At 38.5% G+C, this 24,527-nt stretch overlaps 1 protein-coding gene across 1 annotated transcript; it reads left to right on the forward strand.

Moving 5' to 3' along the window:
- Positions 1–804: 804 nt before the first annotated feature.
- CCND1 (cyclin D1) lies at positions 805–24,452 on the forward strand. Its single transcript, XM_015814073.1, has 5 exons — positions 805–1,021; positions 2,630–2,845; positions 3,699–3,858; positions 10,564–10,712; positions 21,072–24,452. The coding sequence occupies exons 1-5, from the start codon at positions 824–826 to the stop codon at positions 21,225–21,227; spliced, it is 879 nt and encodes a 292-aa protein (XP_015669559.1). The 5' UTR covers positions 805–823; the 3' UTR covers positions 21,228–24,452.
- The last annotated feature ends 75 nt before the right edge of the window (positions 24,453–24,527 follow it).

The raw sequence follows: 24,527 nt of genomic DNA on the forward strand, positions 1-24,527 counted from the left end.
TTCCTGAAAATGGCGGGGTTCTAATTTTTTTTAAAAAAAGGGGGGTGGAATGAAAAATCAGCACTTAGCTATCTAGATCCTGGTGCTCTGGCTAAACCGGGGCGACGGTTGTGCCTTTTCTTGGGGGGAAAAAAAGCACCCGGAGCCCGTCTTCCAGCCCATATTCTGCCCCAACATGCCTGTGTGTGGCCTAGCCTCATTCATCATTCGCCTCGCGGAGCCCTCTCCGTTTTTAAGAAGTTCTGCCCGATCGGGGAGGGGGGGGGGAGAGAGACCATTTGGGCTTCCCCCACAACTTCGCTCCTTCCCCCTAATAAAAAAAAAAAGAGAGAGAGAGAGAGCGCGAAAAGAAAAGAAAGCGAGCCCTTGTCCTCATTTGCATTTGCATTAAAATTTAGCCCTGCGTCTGTTCAGCTAAGCAAAGGGGAAGGACTTGAAGCCTATGGGATGGCTTTACGGCTCGGCCCCCTGCTTTTGGCTTCGCTCCTTTCCCCCCTCTCTCTCGCATTCTCTCTGCGCGCTTTGATCTCTGCTTAACAACAGTAACGTCACACGGGGACTCATACAGGAGAGTTTTGTTGGAAGTTAGAAAGTTTTGCAGCCTCCAGAGGGCTGTAGCAGTAGCAGCAGCAGCAACAGCAACGGCAGCAGCCACAGCAGCGAGCAGCATCTGAGGGACTCGGGGGGGGAGCGTCAGAACAGACTGACTCAGCCAGCCCTTGGAGCCCGCAGAAGAAGAAGAGGAAGAGGAAGAAGAAGAAGAACGGCGGCGGCGGCGGCGGCGTTGGTGGAGGCGGCGGCGGCGGCAGAGGCGGCAGAAGACATGGAACATCAGCTGCTCTGCTGTGAAGTCGAGACCATCCGGAGAGCCTACCAAGATGCCAACCTCCTCAATGACAGGGTCTTGCAGACTATGCTGAAAGCGGAGGAGACTTGCTCGCCCTCCGTCTCCTACTTCAAGTGCGTGCAAAAGGAGATCTTACCATATATGAGGAAAATAGTGGCAACTTGGATGCTGGAGGTAAACGCGCGTCGCAAGAGTTTCGGGCTTTCTAGCAATAAAGCGACCCTGGTGTGCCTATGGCGTCCTCCCTTCCTCGCGTTTAAACCCCGAGCCCCGCTTCCTGCACCCTAAAACATCTTGCGGAGTGGAGTCGGTCGTCCCCTCCCAGCGGTCGGGCTTGTCCTCTTGGGCTGCGTGGTCTCGGGCGAGAGATCGCGGAATGTCGATCGCACGCCCTGTCAGCCAGATTCAGAGCTTGGGAACCCCTGTAAACGGGAATCCGGGGAAAAACCGGGGTGCCCGAGTAAGTTTTGGAAGTTTCCGAAGTCGCCCTCCCCCAACGTACACACCCCTCTTGTAGGTCTATGGATTCCCAAGGCGGTATCCTTAGAGCCCGCGAACCCAGAATATCGCCCCCGGGTTCTTCGGTGGCCCCTCAAAGTGGCCATGCATTTGATGGGGATTTTATTTTAAATTAATATCCGTGGACACGTATGCAAGTGCTCCTGGTGCCAGTATTATGCGCCATCTTTGTTCTTTTATTGCAAAGGCCAAGTGTTTATTAATAATTAGAAAGGGAAAAAGCTCGGCGGAGAAAAGTGGGGTCCCCGCGGGGCCACTGGGCCGAGGGATGAGGATCTTGGCTTGCAAATCTGGGGGAGCTGCTGGTTGAAACTTTCCTTTGTTCAGAGCAGAGGGAGGTTTTAGTCTCTTCCTTTCCCTCCCCCCCCCCTTGGAAGACATGCTTTTGCTACAGAAACTTGTCGGCAAGGTCGCCCGGCGAAAAATAGTGTGGGTTTCGTGTTTCCCCCTTGAGACACGTTTCAAAGGGGTCCCACCAGGATCAGGACGGACTGGGCTATATTTTCAGCCATTTCCCGAAGCTCTGGGTGCTTGTGATCTATTTTTAATTAATTTTTGAAACCCTGAGTGCAAGCAAATGTCGCACGTTGCTTCTCTAGGCAGGGAGAGAAGAGGAATGGGGGGTCTTGGAGTTTGACTTCGGGGAGGTCTTTTTGAGAGCCCCCCCTGTCCTATCCCAATGGGGATCGATAAAGGATCCCCTAGGGGTTGTTTTCAGCCGATTTCGGGGGCTCTGCTGATTTTTTAAATATTTTTAAATATTTTTTGAAAAGATGACGTCTGGGGAAAAAGCTTGCAGCTGCCTCGACGCCACCTTTGTGTCTCGAGGAAAAGGGGGGGGCGATCAGCCACACTCAAGCCAAATGAAACCAATAGGGGGCACCAAGGCTTATGCCCCCCCCCCAACATTTTTTAGCCCAGATTGCTTTCTTGAGGTTGCCTGTTGGTAAATCGTGGGGTCTCAGACACCTATTTTGGTCTTTTCCTGCAAATGTCCGACCGCATTTCGGAAAAGCACATTTTCTTCTCGTGCGACTTTCTCTTTCACTTCTTCTACACTTTACAGTTTTCACAGGTTTTTTTTTTAAAAAAAATAACTAAATAAAGTATGCTGAATTATTTGTGGATTATTTTCTTTTCTTTTGCTTTCTACCCCCTAAAATATATTTGTTATCAGAAAGAAAAGAAACCAATTTAATTCAGGGAGTAAAAGCTTTCTAGCATGTCTCTTTTTTCCCCCTTTTCCCCTCCCTTACTTAACAGGTTTGTGAGGAACAGAAATGTGAAGAAGAAGTTTTCCCCTTGGCGATGAATTATTTGGACCGATACCTCTCTTTTGAACCCATCAAGAAAAGCCGCTTGCAACTACTCGGAGCTACTTGTATGTTCGTGGCTTCAAAAATGAAGGAAACTATTCCTCTAACAGCAGAAAAACTGTGTATTTACACTGATAACTCCATTAGACCGAATGAATTACTGGTAATTTCCTGTTTTTATTGCATTGGGAAAGCAATAAGCAATTAGTTTTTTAAAAACTAATTTAAAAAAACAAAGTCCATTCTCCCAGACAATCCTTTTTATTTAAGATGATGTGGTTTCCCCATGAAATTATTTCAGACTTTAAATATGCTAGCTCTTAGACTTCCTGATAAAATAGAACATATAACATATATAACATATTTTTGAATGGAAGATGAATTGCAGTGTTTTAACCACACTATAGAAAGACAAGTCCCATTGAACTCAACCACATTTATTCTCAAGGAAATGTGCATCAGAATCAAACCACTAAATTTGGTGGGGGGGGGAGGGGGAAGCCAGTAGATGCATTTAGTCTTGGGATATTTGTCAACCCCTGGGCAGCTGCAGCCCACATGGTGCAGTAGATTAATTGAATGAAAATGTCCTAATATGTTAAATCCTTATTATTCACTGTAGGAAAAATACAGTAACAAGATAGGGGAATAAAATGAGTGGCTGGCGCCCTCTTGTGTTAATTTGAACAATTTGCCTAGTTAATGCACATTAGTTCAAAACAGCTGGGTGATGATAGTGCCTGGAAATGGTGGGGGAAGGGAACAGAATTATGTAATTTTCATCTGTAAAGGCACCCACTTTGTCTATTTATGCTCTTCTCTAGTAGCACAATGGTTGCTGCTAAATTTGGCAAGAGTTCAATTTCTGTTAGAAGAAGCAGAAGACCTAAACTGAAGTGATGTAGAACAGGGTGAGAAGACCACAAAACAAGTTGTGTGCTTAACTATTTATAAACAGAACTTCATAACCACATATTTTTTTTCTTGTTCCTTCTCTTCTGTTCATCCCAACCCAGCAAATGGAACTGCTTCTGGTGAATAAGCTGAAATGGAATTTGGCTGCCACGACTCCTCACGATTTTATTGAACATTTTCTAAATAAAATGCCTGTGGCTGAGGACAGCAAGCAGATCATCCGTAAACACGCCCAGACTTTTGTGGCTCTCTGTGCAACAGGTATGAGCCTTGCACTCTCCGAAGGCGTGTTATGTTTCTGTGTGCCCCAGCAAATGCACCCGCTTCCCTTTTCCACTGTCCAGAATTCTTACAGGGGCACACTATAAAATGGGTGGCAGTAGCTCAGCATAGCTAATGCTTGCAATGAACATGAGCTTGCTCCCAGAACCTGGATTACTTTGCTAAAGGTGAGTTGGCCTCTGCAAGTGGCATTTCTGGATAGCTTCAAGGCTGAAATTGGTGCTTTGTGATCTGTAGTGTCAGAGCAGGACGTTGGCAGCTCAGCTAGCAGGAATGGGTAAATGGCTGCAAAGCACCAAAGTCATTAGGCTCTTAGGACTTGAAAGCTGTTGGGTTACTGTTTAAAAAGAATTCAGAGTTACAAACATGTGTCAGCTTTTTCCTGGAACCTCAGATTTCATTCTTATTCCTTCCTAGACAATGTCTTTCCCAACTGAATTCTTTATAACTCCGTTTCTCCTTTCCAGGAGAAACAAGAAGAGGGTGCTGTAAAAGGTTCCTGGCTAAGGGTTGAGTCTGACCACGTGCTTGGCTGCAGCCATGTGCACTTAAAGCCTCAGGAGGAGCTAGAGACACTGACTAAGCTCCAGGATTTCACAGAGAGGCCTGGGTGTTGGGTTTCAAGGGCAATCTGTGTGTCTGCGCATGCTTGCATTCTCAAGCTCCTCCAAACTTTGCCTGCTGTTGTTTCATTTCCTTGATTGCTGCTGCCACACCCATTCAAACAAGCAGGAGCATGGGGTCAGAAATGCAGCCCTGCATTCCCGTTGTCCAGGTAGACAACTTTTTTTAAAAAAATAATAAAATAAAATGGATAGGCCAGAGCAGAAAATGCCAAAGCAGATTAATTAGGAAGAACAAGACAATGTGAACACGTGTTCTTTCAAACCCTCATAAGGTTGATTAGCAAGGATATTGTACAACCTATTCCAAACTGAATTGGGGTCTTCTAGATATGCTGGTTGGGAGGTTGCAGTTACAACATACCTGGAGGGCCCAGTTGAATGTTTTTAAATCAAGCATACCAGGATTGCGCAGATTGATTTGTGTGTATATGACTGATCTGATCCCAGATGGGCACAAGAAACCAAGGATTTACCTAAGATTGAAAACCTGAAAGGCATATAAATTCCAAGGGTCAAGTTGGCACCAGATGTAACACTCGGCAATGTTTGTGATGTCACACCTGAAATGGAATTGGTGGAAAGATCCAAGAAAAATAGCAAACCATTAAAAAAAATACGCAGTTTTAAATGGTTTCTCCATTGCAGTCTGGTTTGGAAAGCTGGCCACAGAAAATATGTAAATATTAAGTATTTCTCAAGCTTACCTTTCTTCTAAGCCTAGCTACCAAAGAGAGAAGGCAGTTTAGGATTTTCTGAAAAATGTGCTCTTTGCCAAGCTCTTAAAATCTTTAGAATGTTTTAGAATAGTTCTAACAAACAAATACGATAATCTAATTTTTTTAAGTAAAAGTTGGGGTTTTTTTTTAATCAGCTTCTTTTGCCGCCACGGTGTTAGTTTAATAGACTCTCTTTCAAATGCCTGCCCAGCCTTTTCTTTAGGGTATGGGGATGTTTAACCTGGATTGTAGCGCTGGCAGAAAGAGTCCCACAATGATGAAAACAAGAATAGTTCAAAGGTTGGAGGCTTGCAAAGGGCCAAGTACTTTGATCTGCTGTCAGCGTTGTTATGTTTCTCTTTAGAAGGCAGGTCTTGAGGCCTATCTTAAACATTGTTCTAAATGGCCATATGTAGAACCGGAAAATGAATTGATGAATGCAAACCTTGTCCAGAAACATTTTACACAAGCTTACAGGAAGTGTGGAGGTCAACAAGGGAGCCCCCAACCTCAAGGAAGTCAGTGTGAATTTTGCCTAAGTCAACATTAGTTAATAGCGTTTTAGTTAGCAAATTTATCCTTAGCGGTCATTAGATTAATTGGGGATGCCTAGACTAAGATGTGGATGTTTGTCTTTCTGTTGCACACTGAAGATTTTCTATGTCCGTGTTGCCCTTTTGCCAAGTTTTTATCTGGATGAATTACAAACTCTTTTTTTCATTTGCAACTGATGGAAGTTTCATTCAAAGTTCATTGTAGGAATTACCTATTAGGCCGACTAGTGATTCTTTGCAGCATAGATATGTAAGGCAGAGGCCCCCTGGGGGAAGATCCAACACAACATCTCTCAAGTTTAATAATGGAAGAAGGTAGTTTACACAAAGTTGAAGGTAGGGGAAGAGAAAAAGAGATTGAAGATTAGGGTGAGTGTGGCTTTGTGTTAGATACAGAAAAAAGATTTTTAAAAAGCAAAAGCGATGATGAAAAGAATTTTATCTCCTCTTTCCCCTATATCCCTGGCCCAAATGGATTATTTTGTAGTGTTTTGTTTTGTACATGTTTGTACCAAAGCTAACACTTTCTGCTCATACGTGAATTAGGTTGCAAAAAGCAGGGTGGTGGGTGTCCTGAGTTGTTTCACTTAAAACGAATAAAGACTTGCAAATCAAAACAGGAATATAATAGAGTAAAAGCGATGCTGAGGCCATTGCTAAGGAGAAGCATTTGCACATAAAAGCCAAATGATTAATAGGAATAAATATCGGGCATGACCGTTTTTCATTGTGTTCAACTGGTTGCCTCGGCATAATCAAGATCATTACTATTAATTATTACTATTGCTATTATTGATTTCCCCCTGATAAAAGTCATTCTCTTTGAAACCTTGCTTGCCCTAGTTGTTCCATTCTCAAGGCTTTTAAAAACTTGAAGTCTCAAGGTATGTGACCAGTTGGAACTTGTTGAATCTTGCAGCCGGTGATTTATGTTCAGAGTTTTGATTTGGCTCAATGAAAAGATTTTCATTCATAGCCCCCGGCTCTCCAGACAGATGGAATTGCTGCTCCATTGAAAAAGGAAAAGGGGGTGACTTGCCTTGTTAGGAATTTTTTTAAAGCGCCACAGTGCCTAGATGCCTGCTTTGTCTTCCCTTCAGGGTGGCTGGCATTCTTCTGCCTCCGCCACCCCTCCTTTTTTTTTTTTTTTTAACCACACTGAAGTTGTTTATTCTTTTTGGATGAAGTCTCAGATAGGCTGCTGGGGATGTGTGCTTCAATTGAGGGGGCCTCTTCCCCATTGTAGCTATGTCAGGTCTAATTCATCTCACCGAAGCCCCCTTGTTCTGGAGCGTTCAATAGTGCAAGATGAGGCGATGAAGGCTGACAATGATGCCACGCTCTTCACTTGCGGGCATCCAATTACAGCCAAGAGGGGCCCCCTGATTAATATGCTGAAATTAGTGGTCTCTGCCACAAATAATTCCTTGTTGGGTCGCAACAAAAAAAGTCTGTCCATGCGGCTTATTATGGGAACATGGGGTGGTTATGGGGACAGACACAAACTGGTCATTTAAACTTCATTAACACTTTTCCCATCTCGGAAAGAAAGAGTGGGACCAGGAATTCATGTTCTGGTTTATTGCCATTTTGAAAGGGAGGTGTTTTTTTTTTAATGGATTCTCGAAGGTCGTTGTGGGATCTTAATATGATCTATGATAGATCACTAGCAGTTCAGCAGTTCAGACCTCTCCAAAATAAGAACCTTATTTTAAGAACATTAGGAACATTAACAACATTAAATAGTATTTAATAAATATTACATATATTGGCAATGTATATTGCCTATATGTGAATTCTGGGAGTTGTAAAGCATCAGAGTGGAAAAACTGCCTGAAGGAATCTTTGCATACCTTATGGGCTGCTGTGTTGGAAGCCACAACTGATTTAGGCGGCCACATTTAATGTTCCCAGAGGTGATGCCATGTCAACATCACTACTTTGTGAGCTGCAGTGGCCTCCAGCAGGCTTCCATATTCAATTCAAGATGTTAGATACCACAAAAATCACCCTTCAAGGCACAGGATCATGTTATTTTTGGAGCCACCCATCTGATTATCTCTGCCTGTCCTATAAAAATCTGTCAGGATGAACAGGTGTGCTTTTGGTCCCTCTATGAAACAGTGTCATTTGATGGGACCCACAGGATGGGCCACCTCTGGTGATGGGCCTGTCCTGTGGAACAGCATCAACTTCCCCCTCCGCATACAAAATTTGGATGGCCCCACCCCTGTGGAATATATGGCTCTTTTCCTAGGACCAGGATATTAAATAGATCTTTTTTTTTTTACAAAGGTTAAAAATATGATTGGCCTTTGAAGTATTATGTCTATTATTTTATTTTGTCATTTTTGTTTGCTTGAATTTAAACTGATATTAATTGCCCAAAGTAACAATTGTGAGCTAGGTAGGCATACAAATTGATTAAATAAATAAATAAATAAATTTAGTATGTAATTTGACACCTTCAGAATGGGCAATTGCATGTTACGCTTGTAAATATTATGAATTGCCTTCGCTCTTCAGGTAAAGGACCAATATTAAATGCAAATTGTCCCTCAGTCAAAACGTTAACTTGGAATTGTTGCTTTCATTGAGTGACAAAAAATTAATTCCTATCACTGATGGAATAGATCTGAAAGCCAGCTGGATGACTTTGGGCCGGTCATTCTCTCAGCCAAATCCCTCTCGTAGCGTGGTTGTTATGAGGAAAATAGGAGGAAGGAGTATTAGATAAGTTCACTGGCTTGAGTCATTTAATTGTTTTAAAAATAATAGCAGAATACACACATAATCATTCTCTCTCTCTCTCTCTCATATACACACACCCCATCTCTCTCTCACACACACACATACAAGCTTGTGTGTGTGTGTGAGAGAGAATCAAATGAAAAGTCCTTCCTACTCTATTCCAGAAGAAGGAGGATTCAATAGATCAAACATGTTTAATTAATAGATAAATTGGAGGTGGAATGTTGGAAGAAGTCTCATTTAAGATTTGCCACTTTGGATGTGTCCACTTTTAAAAGAAAAAGAATTACCAGGATGCAATGTGATAAAATGCTTACATGTATCCTTAAGTGACATATGCCAGTCGTGGCGAACCTATGGCACGGGTGCCAGAGGCGGCACTCAGAGCCCTCTCTGGGCACGCGTGCCATCACCCTAGGCCTTCAGCTGGGTTTTAGGCCTCTGCCGCGGTGTACAAAAAAAAAGGTTCAGTCAATTTCAACCTTGCGGAAAAAAAAGATCTTGCAAAGTTGGAATTGATTGAACTTTTTAGTCCCACCCAGTCTGCTGTTACTACTGCAGCCACACCCACCCAATGGGCCACACCCACCCGGCACCTGATGGTGCATAAGTGGGTTTTGGGTTGCAGTTTGGGCACTTGGTCTCTAAAAGGTTCGCCATCACTGACATATGCTATTTCAAAAGTCATTAAAGAAATTGTATATCAAAACTATTCAAAACGCAGCTCTTCAGATCATTTGGAGGGTACCCAGCAGCATAGAGCTGCATTGCAATAATTAAGGAACTGTCCAGATTTATTTACAGGTTGCTAAGATTATTTCTTAAGCTGATGCTGATAGGATAACAAATATTAATTAGATATTAAAGCTTGTTCCACTTCTTTAGCCCTGGTCAGATGTAAGCGTGAATCAAATTCTCCTTCTTAGAAGGAATTTTAGCTTAAAAGTGCAAATGATTACTTTTGTTGTTGTAAGAAGGAATAACATTTTCGATGGCAGTTACAGGCCAATCAATCACAGGAGTGGTTTTATACCAAGACCTACAGCAATGCAGTTTGGAAATTGGCCCAGGTTCTTGTCAGCAGGGTATCACATCAGAATGTAACTGATTATCTGCCAATTTGTGGGACCCCCTTCACTTAGCTACACTATCCTTATTGCCAATGCTAGCAGGCAGTTGCTGATAAGAGAAAAGGGTGAAACAAAGCCTTTTCAAAAGGAAATGTTTAAACATATTTACTTACAGGTTGGAGGGTATTGTAATCTTTCTTAGAGATGATTAAGATTATGGGATGAGGATACCTCATCACCTACCAACAGGATATGTTACTTGGAGTGCAAGAATACATTTGACCAAGTTTTTTTATTCTGAATAAATAGATAATTGATATGGAAGATGATGTGTTGCATAACACTCACAAAGAAAAGAATACTTGATTAAAAAACGGGAGAATTTCTAGAAATAGTGTGGATAAGGTTAAGATCTGCACACTGTCCTGGTTTCACCAGCAAACTCATCATCAAAAGATAAATGATACTCAATTTTCAGAGAAGGATTTTCAATAAAAAACATTGTGTTCAAGTTTCAACCTACTGCTCACATTTGATGAGATAAGGCCTGACCACTAATTCTCATTCTATTTTTTGGGAGGCTGTCAAATATAGGCTGCAGAATTCCACACAATCACTAGGTGGCAGCAACAGTTTATTTACTGCCAACCAATCTAGAAGATTTTTTGTAACCCAGATCTGTATGTCCTAACATAGCTATCAAGTGCTTTGTCATTTACAGATGCTATTAATGTAAGTTTACATTAACTTTTGGCTGATTTACTTGGGGTTATTTATAGGAGACCAGAAATAATCCAGGGAAGTGTTCTAGGAATAACATAAATGCCTGTGAATGTTAGAATAGGGTTTTCTGTGTTTTAAGTTATCTCAGGCTGCACCTTTAAATTGTCTACCATTTCAGTATTACCTTTTATTTGCATACACAATGGTTTGTATAGTAATGTCTGTTTCTTTTTTTCCCCAACAGATGTTAAGTTTATTTCAAACCCACCTTCCATGATTGCAGCCGGTAGTGTGGTAGCAGCAGTGCAAGGTCTTCACCTTGGAAACACTAATTCTTTTCTCTCTTATCAATGTCTCACACCTTTCCTATCAAAAGTTATCAAATGTGATCCGGTAAGTGATTCTTGATCCTCAAGTGAATCTATTTTGCTGTCACTGAATTCTGATTTGTATTTAAATTGATAACTGTGTACCTCTAACAAGGTGTTTGCTCTGTTTGTGAATTCCAGTTGTGGAAAGGCTGAAAGGCTGCTTTATTTATTTAATCATTCACTTATTTATTCATTCATTTAGTTTGTATGGCTGCCCATCTCGGCAATTGACTCTGGGCAGCAAACAATTTTAAAATAAATGAAAAACAAACGTCCATTATAAATATCAAAATGAAAAAACAGCAGTTGAGGAGAATGTTTCACAGTAAGTCACCTTGTCTTCTGCAGTGTTTTTCAAATACATTAATAATCAGATGCATTAATACAGGGGTAGTCAACCTTGGCTCTTTTATGACTCGTGGACTTCAACTCCCAGAATTCCTGAGCCAGCACAGCTGGCTCAGGAATTCTGGGAGTTGAAGTCCACGAGTCATAAAAGAGCCAAGGTTGACTACCCCTGCATTAATATATTGTGTGGGATAAAAAACATCACTCAGTCTAAACTTAAGCACTAAGAAAGAGGAAAGGGCACCTATATTGGTTTGGTTTAAAGGTAATTGAACTGCAGAAGAAAGCAGCACTTAAAATAGGAGGAATGTAGTTATGGCAATGAGCAAACCTAATAGTATTTTAATTTATATAATTACAGTGAAGATTCCCTCTACAACTAAATGGTTAAAAGGGAGAAGACCCCATTCCTAAGAGTATTCTAATTATATAATTGGTTTACTACTTGACAGCCTCTTCAGAAAATAGTGCTGAATTACTTCTCCCTCAGCCTCTCTCTATTAAAATGCCAATATATATATATATCCCATAATTTTGTAAAAACATGGATAGTCCTTTTCCTGCTTCCCCCACCCCAAAGTTTCCTGAAGATGCTTATCAGTAACTGGTGAGCAATAAACCTTTCATGAATGAATGGGCAGGAAAGGAGCCTATAAGGGAGACCTAAAGTCAATGATCCATGCCATAATGATGTGTGAACTTAAGACAGAATTTAGCTTTGTTTTGGAACAATGAAAACCCAGTATATATAGATGCTTGAAATAAGTTCTTGTGAGGTATCCAAATGTCAACAATGTATCAAATTGAATCAACCTTATGGTTTTGCATTCAAATCTTGAGCATACAGCTAAAACCATCATATAGCCTTAAAATATTGGTACTATCCAACTACTCTGGATAACGGTTGTCCCAAAGTGTCTTTCTTACCAGGAGTAAGAGCATTTTTAAATAAAAATACAGTATAAATAGAAGACCAAATTTTGAAGATCCTTCTCACAGGACCAGCTAGTAATGGCACAGTGTGGAGAGGAGGAGACCAACTAAGAAACCCTTACCTCTCTCTTTTTCAGGATCTTTCTACTCTGAGCAGGTTCTGAGGTGCCCATTGTGTGTGTCCCCCCCCCCTTTTCTAAGGTCTTTCCCTGAGAATTGTGGAGAGAGAACAATCACAGATCCTCATAAACATATTAAGGGCTCACAAGGAATAATATGTTGAGGCAATTTGATGGCCATCTTTGTTTCATCACTAGATTATGGATAGATTTATTACGGTATTTCTCAAATACTTCCTTCACACACACACACACACACACACACACACACTTGATTTTTTGACATGGATTGTGGGCAAAGTTTTATCAGGATTATGTGCATTTAGTGTAAAAAAACAGGAACCACAATTTGTCTCTCCAGAATTATCAATTAAGTGTGCAGGAGAAGAGTGGCTAAATAGAGTTTGCCCTAGGGCAAGCAGCGTATATAGTTCAAAATGCCATTTTTGGGACAACCTTTTGCTACCTTGTAGGCCTTCAACATGCTTCCCAATTGAGACCAAATGGGTTCCATAAAGATGTGTTTAGTTTAATAGAAATTGCATTCCACTGATAGGAAGGCAAATGTATTTTGGGGTCACAGGTTTAGGCTCCTTCAGACCAGGCTTTGTTAATAGTCATCTTGTAATGTTGTGAATTACTCATAGTTTTCTCTATTTGAAGACTGTCCTCTGTCCTCCATAGTCTTCATTACCAGAATGAAAAATAATCAAGCATGGGAAAAATATGCTTTAGTGCTACTATAGTTTGAGTTTGGATAATAGTGCTAAGAATCAGATTCATTGCTAACCTACAAGGCACTTTATGCAGAATTCCACGGTTTTTTTAATATTCAAAAAGTATTAAATGTAATTATGCAGTGGCATAGGTTCTAGCTCGCTGATCAAGTGTACGTGTACAGGGTTAGTAAGCCTGTGTTATTGGTGTTTCTCCCTCCCCCCTTTTCCAACTGGTACCCCACCCCACATGGCATTCTTATCCTTTGCAGTTTCCATACCAGATTATGGCAGCCCTGCTAAGAATGTTCTTTCTGAAAGCCTATATGGGTTCAAGATGTAGGGTTCAATTTAGCCAAAATTGATGAATGTTTATTCAGTTCCTTTTATCAAAGTTTCTGCAGGACTTGTGATTTAAACAGTTATTTTTGATGATATGCAGAGATAGTGCTTAATATATAGAGAAGTCTTTGTCTGCAACTTCATCAGCTATTCTCAAATTTCATATATTTTAATGGAATGAGGTTTTTTTTAAAAGACATCTTAAAATGTTCATTTTTCAATTGTGTGAATTTTCCATGGAAATCTTGGGCTGCCTGAAATATTCAGATAAGAGAGCAGAATTGTTCTAGCAATTCACAAGCACAGTTTAGTTTAGTTCTTTCCTTTCCTGGAGAATTAGCAGAAACGGTTTACTATATTGATAATAGCATGGTAGGCAACATAGTACCTGCATGGACCACTGTTAATCCTGGGGTCTGAAATAGTGCCTGCTAAAATCCTTTGCAAGGTGACTTTTTAAAAATGTTTTTCTAGTAAAATATAATGAGAAGCTAGCCTATTGAGAAGTGCTGTGGAGTCATGATGATGATGTTACAGAGTTTCAGTGTGATAGTAGAGACCATCTTGCAGGGGTCACTTTCTGAGCAGTGACTGTTTTGGGGATTGGCCAAGTCTACCATATGGTAGCCATTTTGTGAACAGCCATGTCTTCAGTAGAAGCCATTTTGCCCTGACGCTCATTCTCAAAATTCCATCTGGGCTCTCAGCCTCTTATCTTGAGTTCAAAAGAAAATCATATTTAAGCATTCTTGATTCCTACATTTATGTTAGACCTGTCACATGACATGTTTCTGACCAGGTGTAATAATGCCTTTCCATAATGACGTGATCAAGGGCAAAGCTTCCTTTTCAAAGAGGAGCTTTATCGCTGAGAACAAAGGGCCTCAGTCTATGGATTTCATTCGACCTGAGGAAGATGTTTTCCACTTCACCTGGAAAGGCGCACTACTCATAGAAGAGCTGTTTTAATTTTAGGCTAGAGTGCCATATTATTCTTATAAAAAGAGAAAAACTAAATCCAATGATTCTTAACTAAACTCTTGCCCAGGCACATGAGATATTTTCCAAAGCGCCTGGAGGCAGGACAAGAAGCAACGGGTGGAAACTAATCAAGGAGAGAAGCAATCTAGAACTAAGGAGAAACTTCCTGACAGTGAGAACAATTAACCAGTGGAACAACCTGCCTCCAGAAGCGGTGAATGCTCAAACACTGGAAGTTTTTAAGAAGAGACTGGACAGCCATTTGTCCAAAATGGTATAGGGTTTCCTGCCTGAGCAGGGGGTTGGACTAGATGACCTTCAAGGTCCCTTCCAACTTTATTATTATTATTATTATTATTATTATTATTATTATTATTATTATTATCTGCTTTTGAACAGCCTTCTCCAACCTGGTGCACCTAGATGTGTTAGATTTCAAACACCATAATCCCTTTAGTTCTCACAGTACTGTGCAAATCTGCTAATCTAGACCCAAGCCTTTATAAAAAGCATCAGCAGTTTTCTCAACATTCAGACATTTTTTGGACCCAGCTCATGATAATTTAGAAGTCATGTGACAGGACTTTGAAGGAGCTGTGACTCATAGCAAAATAGTTGTATTCACAGTAACTCTTTTTTTTCTTCAAAACAATGACAGGATGATCTCATTTGTTTCTTGATGATTTTGTTGTGATTATTTAGATTAATATAAGATGAATTAGAAATTGTAGAATATGAATTAATATAGTTTCTAAAACATGTATGTGTGCGTATTTATTTCTGGCATAACATTCAGGCAATCTTTATTTTGGTCTTTGACCAGTATAATACAATTACCATATAGCTTTGCCATTAAAAGTCTGAGTAAGAAATTCAAAATGTAAAACATTCAGTATTCCTCAAGTAATTCCATTTGAACAATGTGAAATATATTTCCAGCTATACCCAGGATAGATGGCTAAGGATTTGAGGGTTTTGTAATTAAACATTTCCTTTTAATTAAAAAAATGCACCTTTTAATTAAAAAAATGCATCTGATTGTAATTCCTTTATGGTTCATATTTATATTGTTAGGACTCCAGTTTCCCATTTTGCTTTTATCTGAGGTAATTAGAAGTCAGATAACCATAGTAAGGCCTCTTGAACTGTCTTCCATCAATTTGGCTTGTCCGCCTCATCATTAGACCATTTTCACACCTTCAGATAAATGTCAGGCAAAAGTCAGTTTGATCAGGTTTCTGTGTTATTTCTTAATAAATTGGAGTTCGTCAGCCCTCTTCAAACCATAGAATATTTTGTTTGTATTCCAAATAGATAATAAATGTTAAAGCTGCCTCTCTTTTTGATGTTTTCTGTTTTAACCTAAGCATGTTTATTTTTTAAATGTTTTAAGTTACCATACGATGTTGCTGCTTGAAATCTTTCCTTTCCTGCCATAGTACTGAGGAAGAAGCATGAAAGAACAGCCACCCTTTCTATGCACCATCCTCATGTACTTTATCAGAATCTAAAAATAATATATTTTATATCATGGTCATGAAGTTTGGAGAATGAAGTTGAAGTCTCTTTTTATGTAATTCTGAGACATTATATTGTTATATTATTTATATTATATTAATTATATTATATTATATTTATTATATTATATTTATTATATTATATTATATTGATAATAGTATCTCCTTCCTCCTCAAGCAGCAGTTATGTGAGAACCAAGCATAGGAGGTTTATCCACTGATCACTTTGAGCCTATATGAAATAGAATCATGATAGCTATACTATAGTGGGTTTGATATACTCTCTGCTTCAGTATATCTTTGCATATGAGCCTGTCTAATTATACAGGAGATAATTGGAAGCCATATATTTAATGTACATATCATTTTAGTGACTGTTGTTCAGGTTGCCTAGGTATGCATGTAGGCCATATACAGATGTTACTTACATCCAACATTCACAGGTCTTGGGTCAAGTAGAATGAAGTGATCTTGGTTTAAATACAGGTTTAATTCACAAAATTGCATGATACTTTATATTTTATAGTTATTTTACTGGACTTCATGAGACTTTGGGCAGCTTAGATAAATTAAAAACAAAACTATTTGATAACACAAATACATAATAAAATTATGTAAAAATAATCAGTACACAGAACTGATAATACAGTACAGCAATAGAAGAGCCCTCTAATAAATTATGATCCCAGAGCCTAAGGAAAGAGAATTATTGATGCACTACAGCATTTATACAATTTAGCAGTTAGAAATTCATAAATATGATCTTTTGAAAAATGGTTTCCCTTTTGAAAAACAGTTTTCGGTTAGAATAGTATACTCTTGTGTATTGCTTTCTTTGTTAATAGAAGCAGGGATTAACAATTTTAATTATAACAATAGCACTTAGACTTATATACCACTTCATAGTACTTTACAGCCCTCTATGCAGTTTACAGAGTTAGCATATTGCCCCCAATAATCTGGGTCCTCATTTTGCCAATCTTGGAAGGATGGAAGGCTGAGCCAGTGAGAATTGAACTGCTAGCAGCTGGCAGTCAGCAGAATTAGCCTGCAAGTACTGCATTCTAACCACTGCACCACCATGGCTCTTGTGCTGGTGGTGTAGTGGTTATTATATTGTTGTCTTAATACAGCTCTGGCTCAACCCAATATAATATATATAAAATAGTTTCTCAAGAAGAGGATTCCATAGACATGTCCTCTGAAATTGCCACTGCCAGCCATAAATTTGTATTGTCATCTCTTTTAGTTCCCCCGATACCCAATACCCTTTCCAGAATATGTGCATTACACAAACGTTTAGGATGCTGTATCCCAGATATGGCTCCCTACCACCCTTGTTGTCCATGTTTTCTGATATGTAGAAAAATTCAGAGGGCATCTTGTGTTTTACTTTATGATGGCTTGGGAGAAAATAAGTTGCAGTGTACTTGCTACTTCCAAGATTCCTCATTGAGTTAAATCCAGATTTAAGCCATAACTTAAAGGAATAGAGTTTGAACTAATCATAATCTTTCTCTCATCCCCAACTCAAACTCCAAAGGAAGATTGGAGTCCTTGCTTAATAATGGTAATTGGGAGCAGAATTTCTGTAGTAAAGCAAAATGGTTATAAACTAATGACTGCACCACTTAGCAACAGCTGTCCCCAGTTACTGTTTTAAGTGAGACACTAGTCATTAAGCGAGAACCTCATGTAATTGCAACTTTCTTTCCTAGCTCAAGCATAGGTAGGAGTGCTTCCTGAAGTACAATGGGATAGAAATGAAATCCAGTTTTACTACTAAGAGGAAAACCAAAAAGGGACAGTTTACTCCTTGATAGTGTATTGACCTGTAAAACACACTATGAAAGTGATAGGCCTATTATTTTACTTATAGTTGGCAGCTGGTCTTTAGGTTTGGGAATTTTTTCTTCATTGTCAATCACATGGATATGTATTCATCCTAGACAATCTACTGAATTCCAACAGAGAACTTAGGAAGATAACATTTCACACTTGATTAGTCAGGAATAGAACCATGAGAGAAATATGTATCCTGTTTCCCCGAATGGAATTGCTGAATATGGCGTATAGTTACGGTTGAGGCAACCTCGGGACTTTCCCAGACTGTGAAAGCAAAAAGAAGTGTGGAGAGGGGGAAGGGAGGAGAGAAGAAAAAATCAAAAGTGTTATTTCATGTAATGGACATCCCATCTTCATGTCTTTATTGGGAAAAGCCAAGAGCAGAGAAACAATATATGGGATAATGACTTTTAAGAGATGGGGTATTTCTTTTTGCTAGTTAAAATACTGAATCTCTGTCAAGAGGAAATATTACACTAGAGTTTAAATCAGTAAAGGTCAAGGGTTATTTGTTTTCAGTGAGCTGTAACTGATGGTCTGATCTGCTTAGAGGTAGGATTAACCTCCCTCTCTCTCAGAAGAGCCTTGCAGGGAATTGTAAGCTTGGATTTTTAATCTTATTTTATCCCAATGCTATGTGGTAGAGAAAGTTCTTGTGGCAGTAGAATCAGTGAAAAGCTGGTAGATCACCCAAGAAGCCTCTGAAGGCAGAACCGAAACAGAAAAGAAAGAAAACAGCAGGCAGGTCACCATCTCAGGAAAGCAACATTCATTTTCAGTCATGCACATCCTAACACTTTTGACGGCAATTTATCATGGAAGACTGGGTTCGCCACAAGGGCTAGTGCATGTCATAGGTTAAACCAGAAAAGGCAATCCCAAAAGAAAACTTCAAAGTTCTTAATGCATAGTGTTAAACATGTTGAGACAATGTTTGTTAGAGACAGGAGTAAACAGGGAGCTAGGGAAGTTGAGTAAACTACTGTGGGATTGTTTACTTTGTGCATTTAAGGTAACTATTATCACAGTGGATGAAAAAGGTGTTATACCAGCACACATGAGTATACCTGTTGGTGGCTATTTGCTATGTTTAATTGCTAATTGAGATTGCATATTTCTGTCTGAGAAATTCCAGATCCGCTATAGAATCAAGGAAGCAACTTATGCCATCAAATGTATATACTGAAATACATAGGTGATTCTTTGAGAAAAACATTTGGTCTTGTTTGTTTTGTCCTTTCTTAATATACCTTACAGAAACCCGCCTGATTCCCTCCAATTGCATTTTTCTGTAATGGATATCTCCAGTTATTTTGTTGTGGTGAATCCATTTGAAATCTTGAGGGTAGGTTGTAGGCAACCTCACCGAATGGCTGCCGAGTGGGGGTACTGCCCAGTGTGAAAGAATAACTGCCGCGAGGGAGATAACTGCTGTTACGTCATTTGCTGCTACTTTTCTATTACTCCTTTTTACATTTCCTCTATTTTCTAGACAGTCAGGCAGACTTACGAAAAAACATTGGACTATGGCCATCTTTCAAGGTTCTGGTCTCCATTTGAAGATAAAGACGGCAGTTTTCTTCTGTGTCAAGTTTCCCTTTTTAATGATTTTTTTTTACAAATATTGAGAATCAGATAGATGGAAGGACACCAACAGAGCTTTTCTATAGGTCCATTGGTGCTGCTGAATCTCAGTTTGGTTCCCCAGTTCATTTTCAGCAGTCGTGATTCTTTCCCATGCTTTGGGGGAGGGATATCAGACATTGTAATCCAACATACCTAAAATATGTTCAATCAGGAGACAGCTTTGAAGTCACTATACAGATAGTCCTCATTCAGCAACTACAGACTCAAGTCTGGCAACCTGATTGTTAAGCAAAATGTTTGCTTAGGGAAACCATGGGGGTGCTTATAATCTTAATTCAATTTTCCTTTGCTTTACAGACCTGTGAAGGTTGTAAATATGAGGATTGGTCGCAAAATTACTTTTTCATCACTGTTGTAATGGTGAATGGTCACTAAATAAAGCAGTCACTAAACAAGGACTACCTATAGTACATGTATAAAATGCAATGGGGCACCAAGACAGTATCTTCAGAATTGAGAAACTTGTTTTTAGAATAAAATTACAACTTGGCAGTTTGTTATTAAAGCCTATACTTGTATGATAGCTTGATTTGGTAGTTTTGAACTTTCAGGTTCATGGACTCTTTGTTTTCCTACAGTTGAAAATTAATTGTGGAGCAACAAGCATTAAAAAAGAAAATGTGCCATTTAATTTCTATCATATACAGTAGAAACATTCCTAGGCACAGTTGTTCAAATGAACTTTATTTTTGGTTGGAAACTAGAACTAAATGCCAGAAAATGCCCCCCCCCCCCAAAAAAAATCTCAAATCACAGTCACAAGTGCAGGATGCTGCAAATGGCTGTAAAGATAGGCTGGTTGCCAAGCACCAAAAGCCATTCATTTGAGCACAAGGAGATAACTGTCATAACTTCAAAAACAAGTTGTAGGGAGCTTTGGGGAGGTCCATTGTAACTTTGAACAGTTGGTAAGTGATTGGTTGTAAGTCAAGGACTATCTCTACCTGCTGGTATCTTGACACAATGGCTATTTTCCTGTTAATTTTGATTCCATTTTTTATTCGCTCATAGTTGAAATAATATTGAATAATAATGAATTTGATTCATTATTTGATATAGAATATGATTATGAACAGACCTCTGAAAGCTTCTGAACCTTAATTTTTTATTTTTATGAATTGTAGGAAAATCCTTTTTCTTCTTTCAAAATTATGTTATTAGTATGTCTGATTTAAAACACTTTGTATATATTTTTACTTTGAGATAGAATGGCTTAGTTCCATAAAGATAATTATCTTGGTATTTTACATTGGTTCCTCCTGTGCGCCATCCCAGCTTCCACTTTTACCTTTTTAAGGTAAATCTTCTGGAAGCATGAAACCTGTGCATGCTGGTCTCTAATATTTTTATTTACATCAGAAAAAACACTAGTCACATGGCTCTTTATTCAAAGATAGGAAGTTAGCATTTTGCAATGAAGGCAGGCATTGTTCCTCTATTTAGAATGGTGGCAAGAAACAGTCTGGAGTTGCTTGCAAGGTCTGCTGATTAAAAAGATTGCTTAGCTTTTCTGTCTTCGGCCTTTTGAGTCAGTGTCTCCAAATCATATATGTGGCCAAACCCTTCCTATGGTCAAAGATGGATGGATGGATGGACAGATACTATGTGTGTACTTTTATATACCACTTTTAACCCAAAGGTCCAAAGTTTTTGAAGAAAGATAGTATCAATAACTATTGAAGACTATCTCCAGTGAAATTGGAACTGGGCCTTTAAGTTAGGAGAATGGAGGTTGGGATCCTTTGATGCTAGGATGACATTTGCCAATGGAATGAATTCCTTTCCTCCTTAACAGAGCAAGGAAAAAAATCCCATTGTATAGATGGAAGCCATGGTATTTAACCCTTTTGTTTGGAAGAATATGATAGCTCCAAGTATTTCTAAAGAAAATTTTATTGTCCTTCCCCTGCCCTTTTCTCTTAAACATCTACAGGATTGTTTACGAGCCTGCCAAGAACAGATTGAATCTCTCCTTGAGTCTAGTCTCCGCCAGGCACAGCAACACAATGTATCTTCAGAAACAAAGACTGTTGAAGAGGAAGCTGATCTTTCCTGCACACCCACTGATGTTAGAGATGTGAATATTTAAGGAGGACTTCGGTGATTGGATTTACCTGGCTGTTCCAGCAAATGACAAAAGGGCATCTGAGAAGGAATTGGTATCAAGATCTCCCCAGAAAACCTTTTCTCCAGAACTTTTTATACCAGAAGGGAAAATGTTAATCATTCTTTTTTCCTTGCTATTCCTTCCTTCCATTTATCAGTTTAGCAGGCAACTCACCCTCCCTAATACCCCAACTGTCTTAAAAAAGAAAAATAAAGTAGTATCTGCATGATCTCTCTAGGAACTTGTGCTACATACATATGTGTATGTATGTATGCATGCATATATGTTACAGACTAGGCATTACAAGCAACACATGTCGCCAGGGGAGTATTAGATTTGTTTCTTGCATATTAAAAAGCCAACCATTTTTAAAGTAGAAGAGGGTGTTTTTAGATAGATTTTATGTGTTTGGGTTTGTGTGTGCGTTTTCCCTTTTAAAAAGCATAGCTTTAATGCAGTTCTAGGCTTTTCTCTATCTTGCTTGCTTATGCATTTAGTCACTTTATAAGTCATCTGCAAATGTTTATTTTATTCTCTTAGGTTTAGCCTCTTCACCTTATAAATGGTTAATGTAATCTTTACATTAGTATATGTTAGCATACATCATTATTATATGTTAATCTTCTCTGCCTGTGGATTGCCTGTGCATAAGCCTTCTAGAGTACCACCTTAGCATGGCCGGAGAAAGGCGTTAACATATGTTCCAACAATAAAGAGAAATTGCAATAGTGACATAATATATTTTTGTAACCTTCCTATTTTTTATAGTTACCTGTGTATACATAAAACATACTAGTTTTAACCCAAAAGATACACAGCCTACTTATGTCCAGGTTGAATCCACAGCTTATCTCTTAAAAAAAAAGTTGTAAAACCATTCCATTTCAAAGCACTTTCAGTTCATTAGGTATAGGAAATACTTCCTTTTTTGTGTGTGGGAATTTTTTCTTCAAATGGAATGGTTTGGAAATTATATATATAAATATATATATAAATATATATATATATATAAAGTGCTTGTGTGCAAACTTGGAATTGCAAAGCAAGTGCATTTAACTATGGTGTTGAGGAAAGGTGTGTTTTTTGGTCTTTTTTTTTTTCACCTGAAGGTTGTATTCCAGTCAGAGAAATTGCATTCACAAAATTGCCAGGATATCTTCCTAACCATTTTGATAGAAAAGATATTTAGATGATTTTTTTTTTGGTGCCAACTCATTTTGTTAATATAAATTTAGGGGCCTAAAAGGTTTACCTACAGAACACATATTTTGAGTGGTCTCTAGATGTTGTACAACTGAAGGCTTTTAAACACTAAAATGTATAATTTATAGTTGAGGCTAAAAAGAATATTTATTGCAGAGGATGTTCAGAAAGGCCAGTATAATTTGTAAAATAAATCGCCCCCTTGATTCTAACAAAATAAAAAAATTCTTTTTACCCTCAATATTACAGTTTAAGTTCATCTTCCTGAGAATTTAAGACATTTTAAGATAGTTACACATTTGGCCTAGATATTTTCAAAATAGCATTAAGTATGAAAAGGACCATAGTTAAAACTGTACAATTGGTGTACTTGAAAAAAAAAAGATCTTAATCCAGTGTATTTCCCCTTCCTTTTTTTTAAATTTAGCTACAAATAGAAAATTTGCACATCTTGGCTATGTATCTATTATTGTAGAAGGTAGCTGAAGGGACGTGGACATAGCTGTTGAAGTTGATGCTTGAGGAGAATGTGATGGCAAAATGTATGTGAGAAACTGCCGCTAAGGTGTTGATTGTAAAAAAAAGAAAAAAGAAAAAAAAAGAAAAGTTTTAAAAAGGAGAAAAAAAAGGAGCAGATGCTCCCACATTTTCTGTTGAGCTGCTATGGATAAATTCCCAGCATGAATTGAAAAAAAATTAACATTGCTTTTCTGTATCTTTGTCATTGTGTTTTGCTGCTATTTTGTGGTCATTTTTTGTTTATACAATGTCATTATACTGCCATGTTATAGGTTTTAAATTTTCTCATAGAAAATTATATTATTGACATCATTTTTTTGGTAGATTTTTTTTATGTGATCAATTTTACTTAATGTGATTACTGCTCTATTCCAAAAAAGGTTCCTGTTTCACAATACCTCATACTTCAGTTAACCATGTTTAGATCAGGTTTTAATGTTTGTTCACAATGCCTCATAGTTTTACTGCAAACAGAAATGCATTGGACATTATTCTGAATGGGTCTCGGCGATTTGCAACTAATTTGTGCTTATTTTAAAACAGCAAACATTTCAGAAGATTGAGTAATGTCAGGTTCTTTTGTTAATGCGTTTTTATAAAGTGGATTCTTTTTCTGATCTGGGGTTTATTATCATAGTAGTTTTAAGCTGTGTTATTAGCCACATTTGCTATATGAAAGGTGCATTATAATATAACTCTTATATGCCTTTTGATGTTTTCCACCAGAGAGGATTCATCATGCGGTATGATAGGTTATCTTCTGGAATTAAGTATTTTGTGTGTTTAATCTGTTATGATATATTAGGGTTTTTTGTTGATGATGTTAATTATAGCATAATGCTAATTTAAAACAAAAACAGAAAGCAACACCTCTAAATCTCAAGTAAGCCAGCTAACCAAGTTGTATGGTGAAGAATAATCTAGTTGCCTGTATGCTGCTAAACCAAAACAGAATTAGAACTTCATTTTGAGGGCAATTGCAGTTAAGATCCTACCTAAAGACAACAGCCGTGTAATGCTACTAGCAGTCGCAGGACCCAGGAGGACTGGATAGATTCTGTCCACATTTCAGGAACATTTCTTACTGCTTACCTCATAGACACTTCTGTTTGTGGCATCTCTGTGTCTCTGAACCAACCAAGAAAATTGATGAGTTACTGGTTGTTAGTTTTATGATGTGTTTCACTGAGAAGTGGCAGCGTGTACTGCAGATTTTTAAAGTATTGTACGTACTAAAAGGCCAAATGCTGACAAGCAGGTTCACGTGCCAACAGAGATGCTTTATTTGTCACATTGATATAACAATCTATAGAAAGCCAAGCAATTCAGAATTGTACTTTTTATATATATATATCTATATATGTATATTGTACTTATTGTCACCATTGGTCTGAAATGCACAGTCACCAACAGACCTGTAATGTAAGTTTCCAGCAAAAGAGAAAAACCTCCCCTAAAAGACTAGAAATAAATTTGTAAAACCCACTGCTGGTTTTCTGTTTTGTTGTTCTCTATTAACAATCGTCAATGATTTGTTGTGTTCTTTAGATTAGTATTTAT

The sequence above is a fragment of the Protobothrops mucrosquamatus genome, unplaced genomic scaffold, assembly GCF_001527695.2.
Source record: "Protobothrops mucrosquamatus isolate PMUCROS unplaced genomic scaffold, P.Mucros_1.0 scaffold214, whole genome shotgun sequence".
Lineage (NCBI taxonomy): Eukaryota > Metazoa > Chordata > Lepidosauria > Squamata > Viperidae > Protobothrops > Protobothrops mucrosquamatus.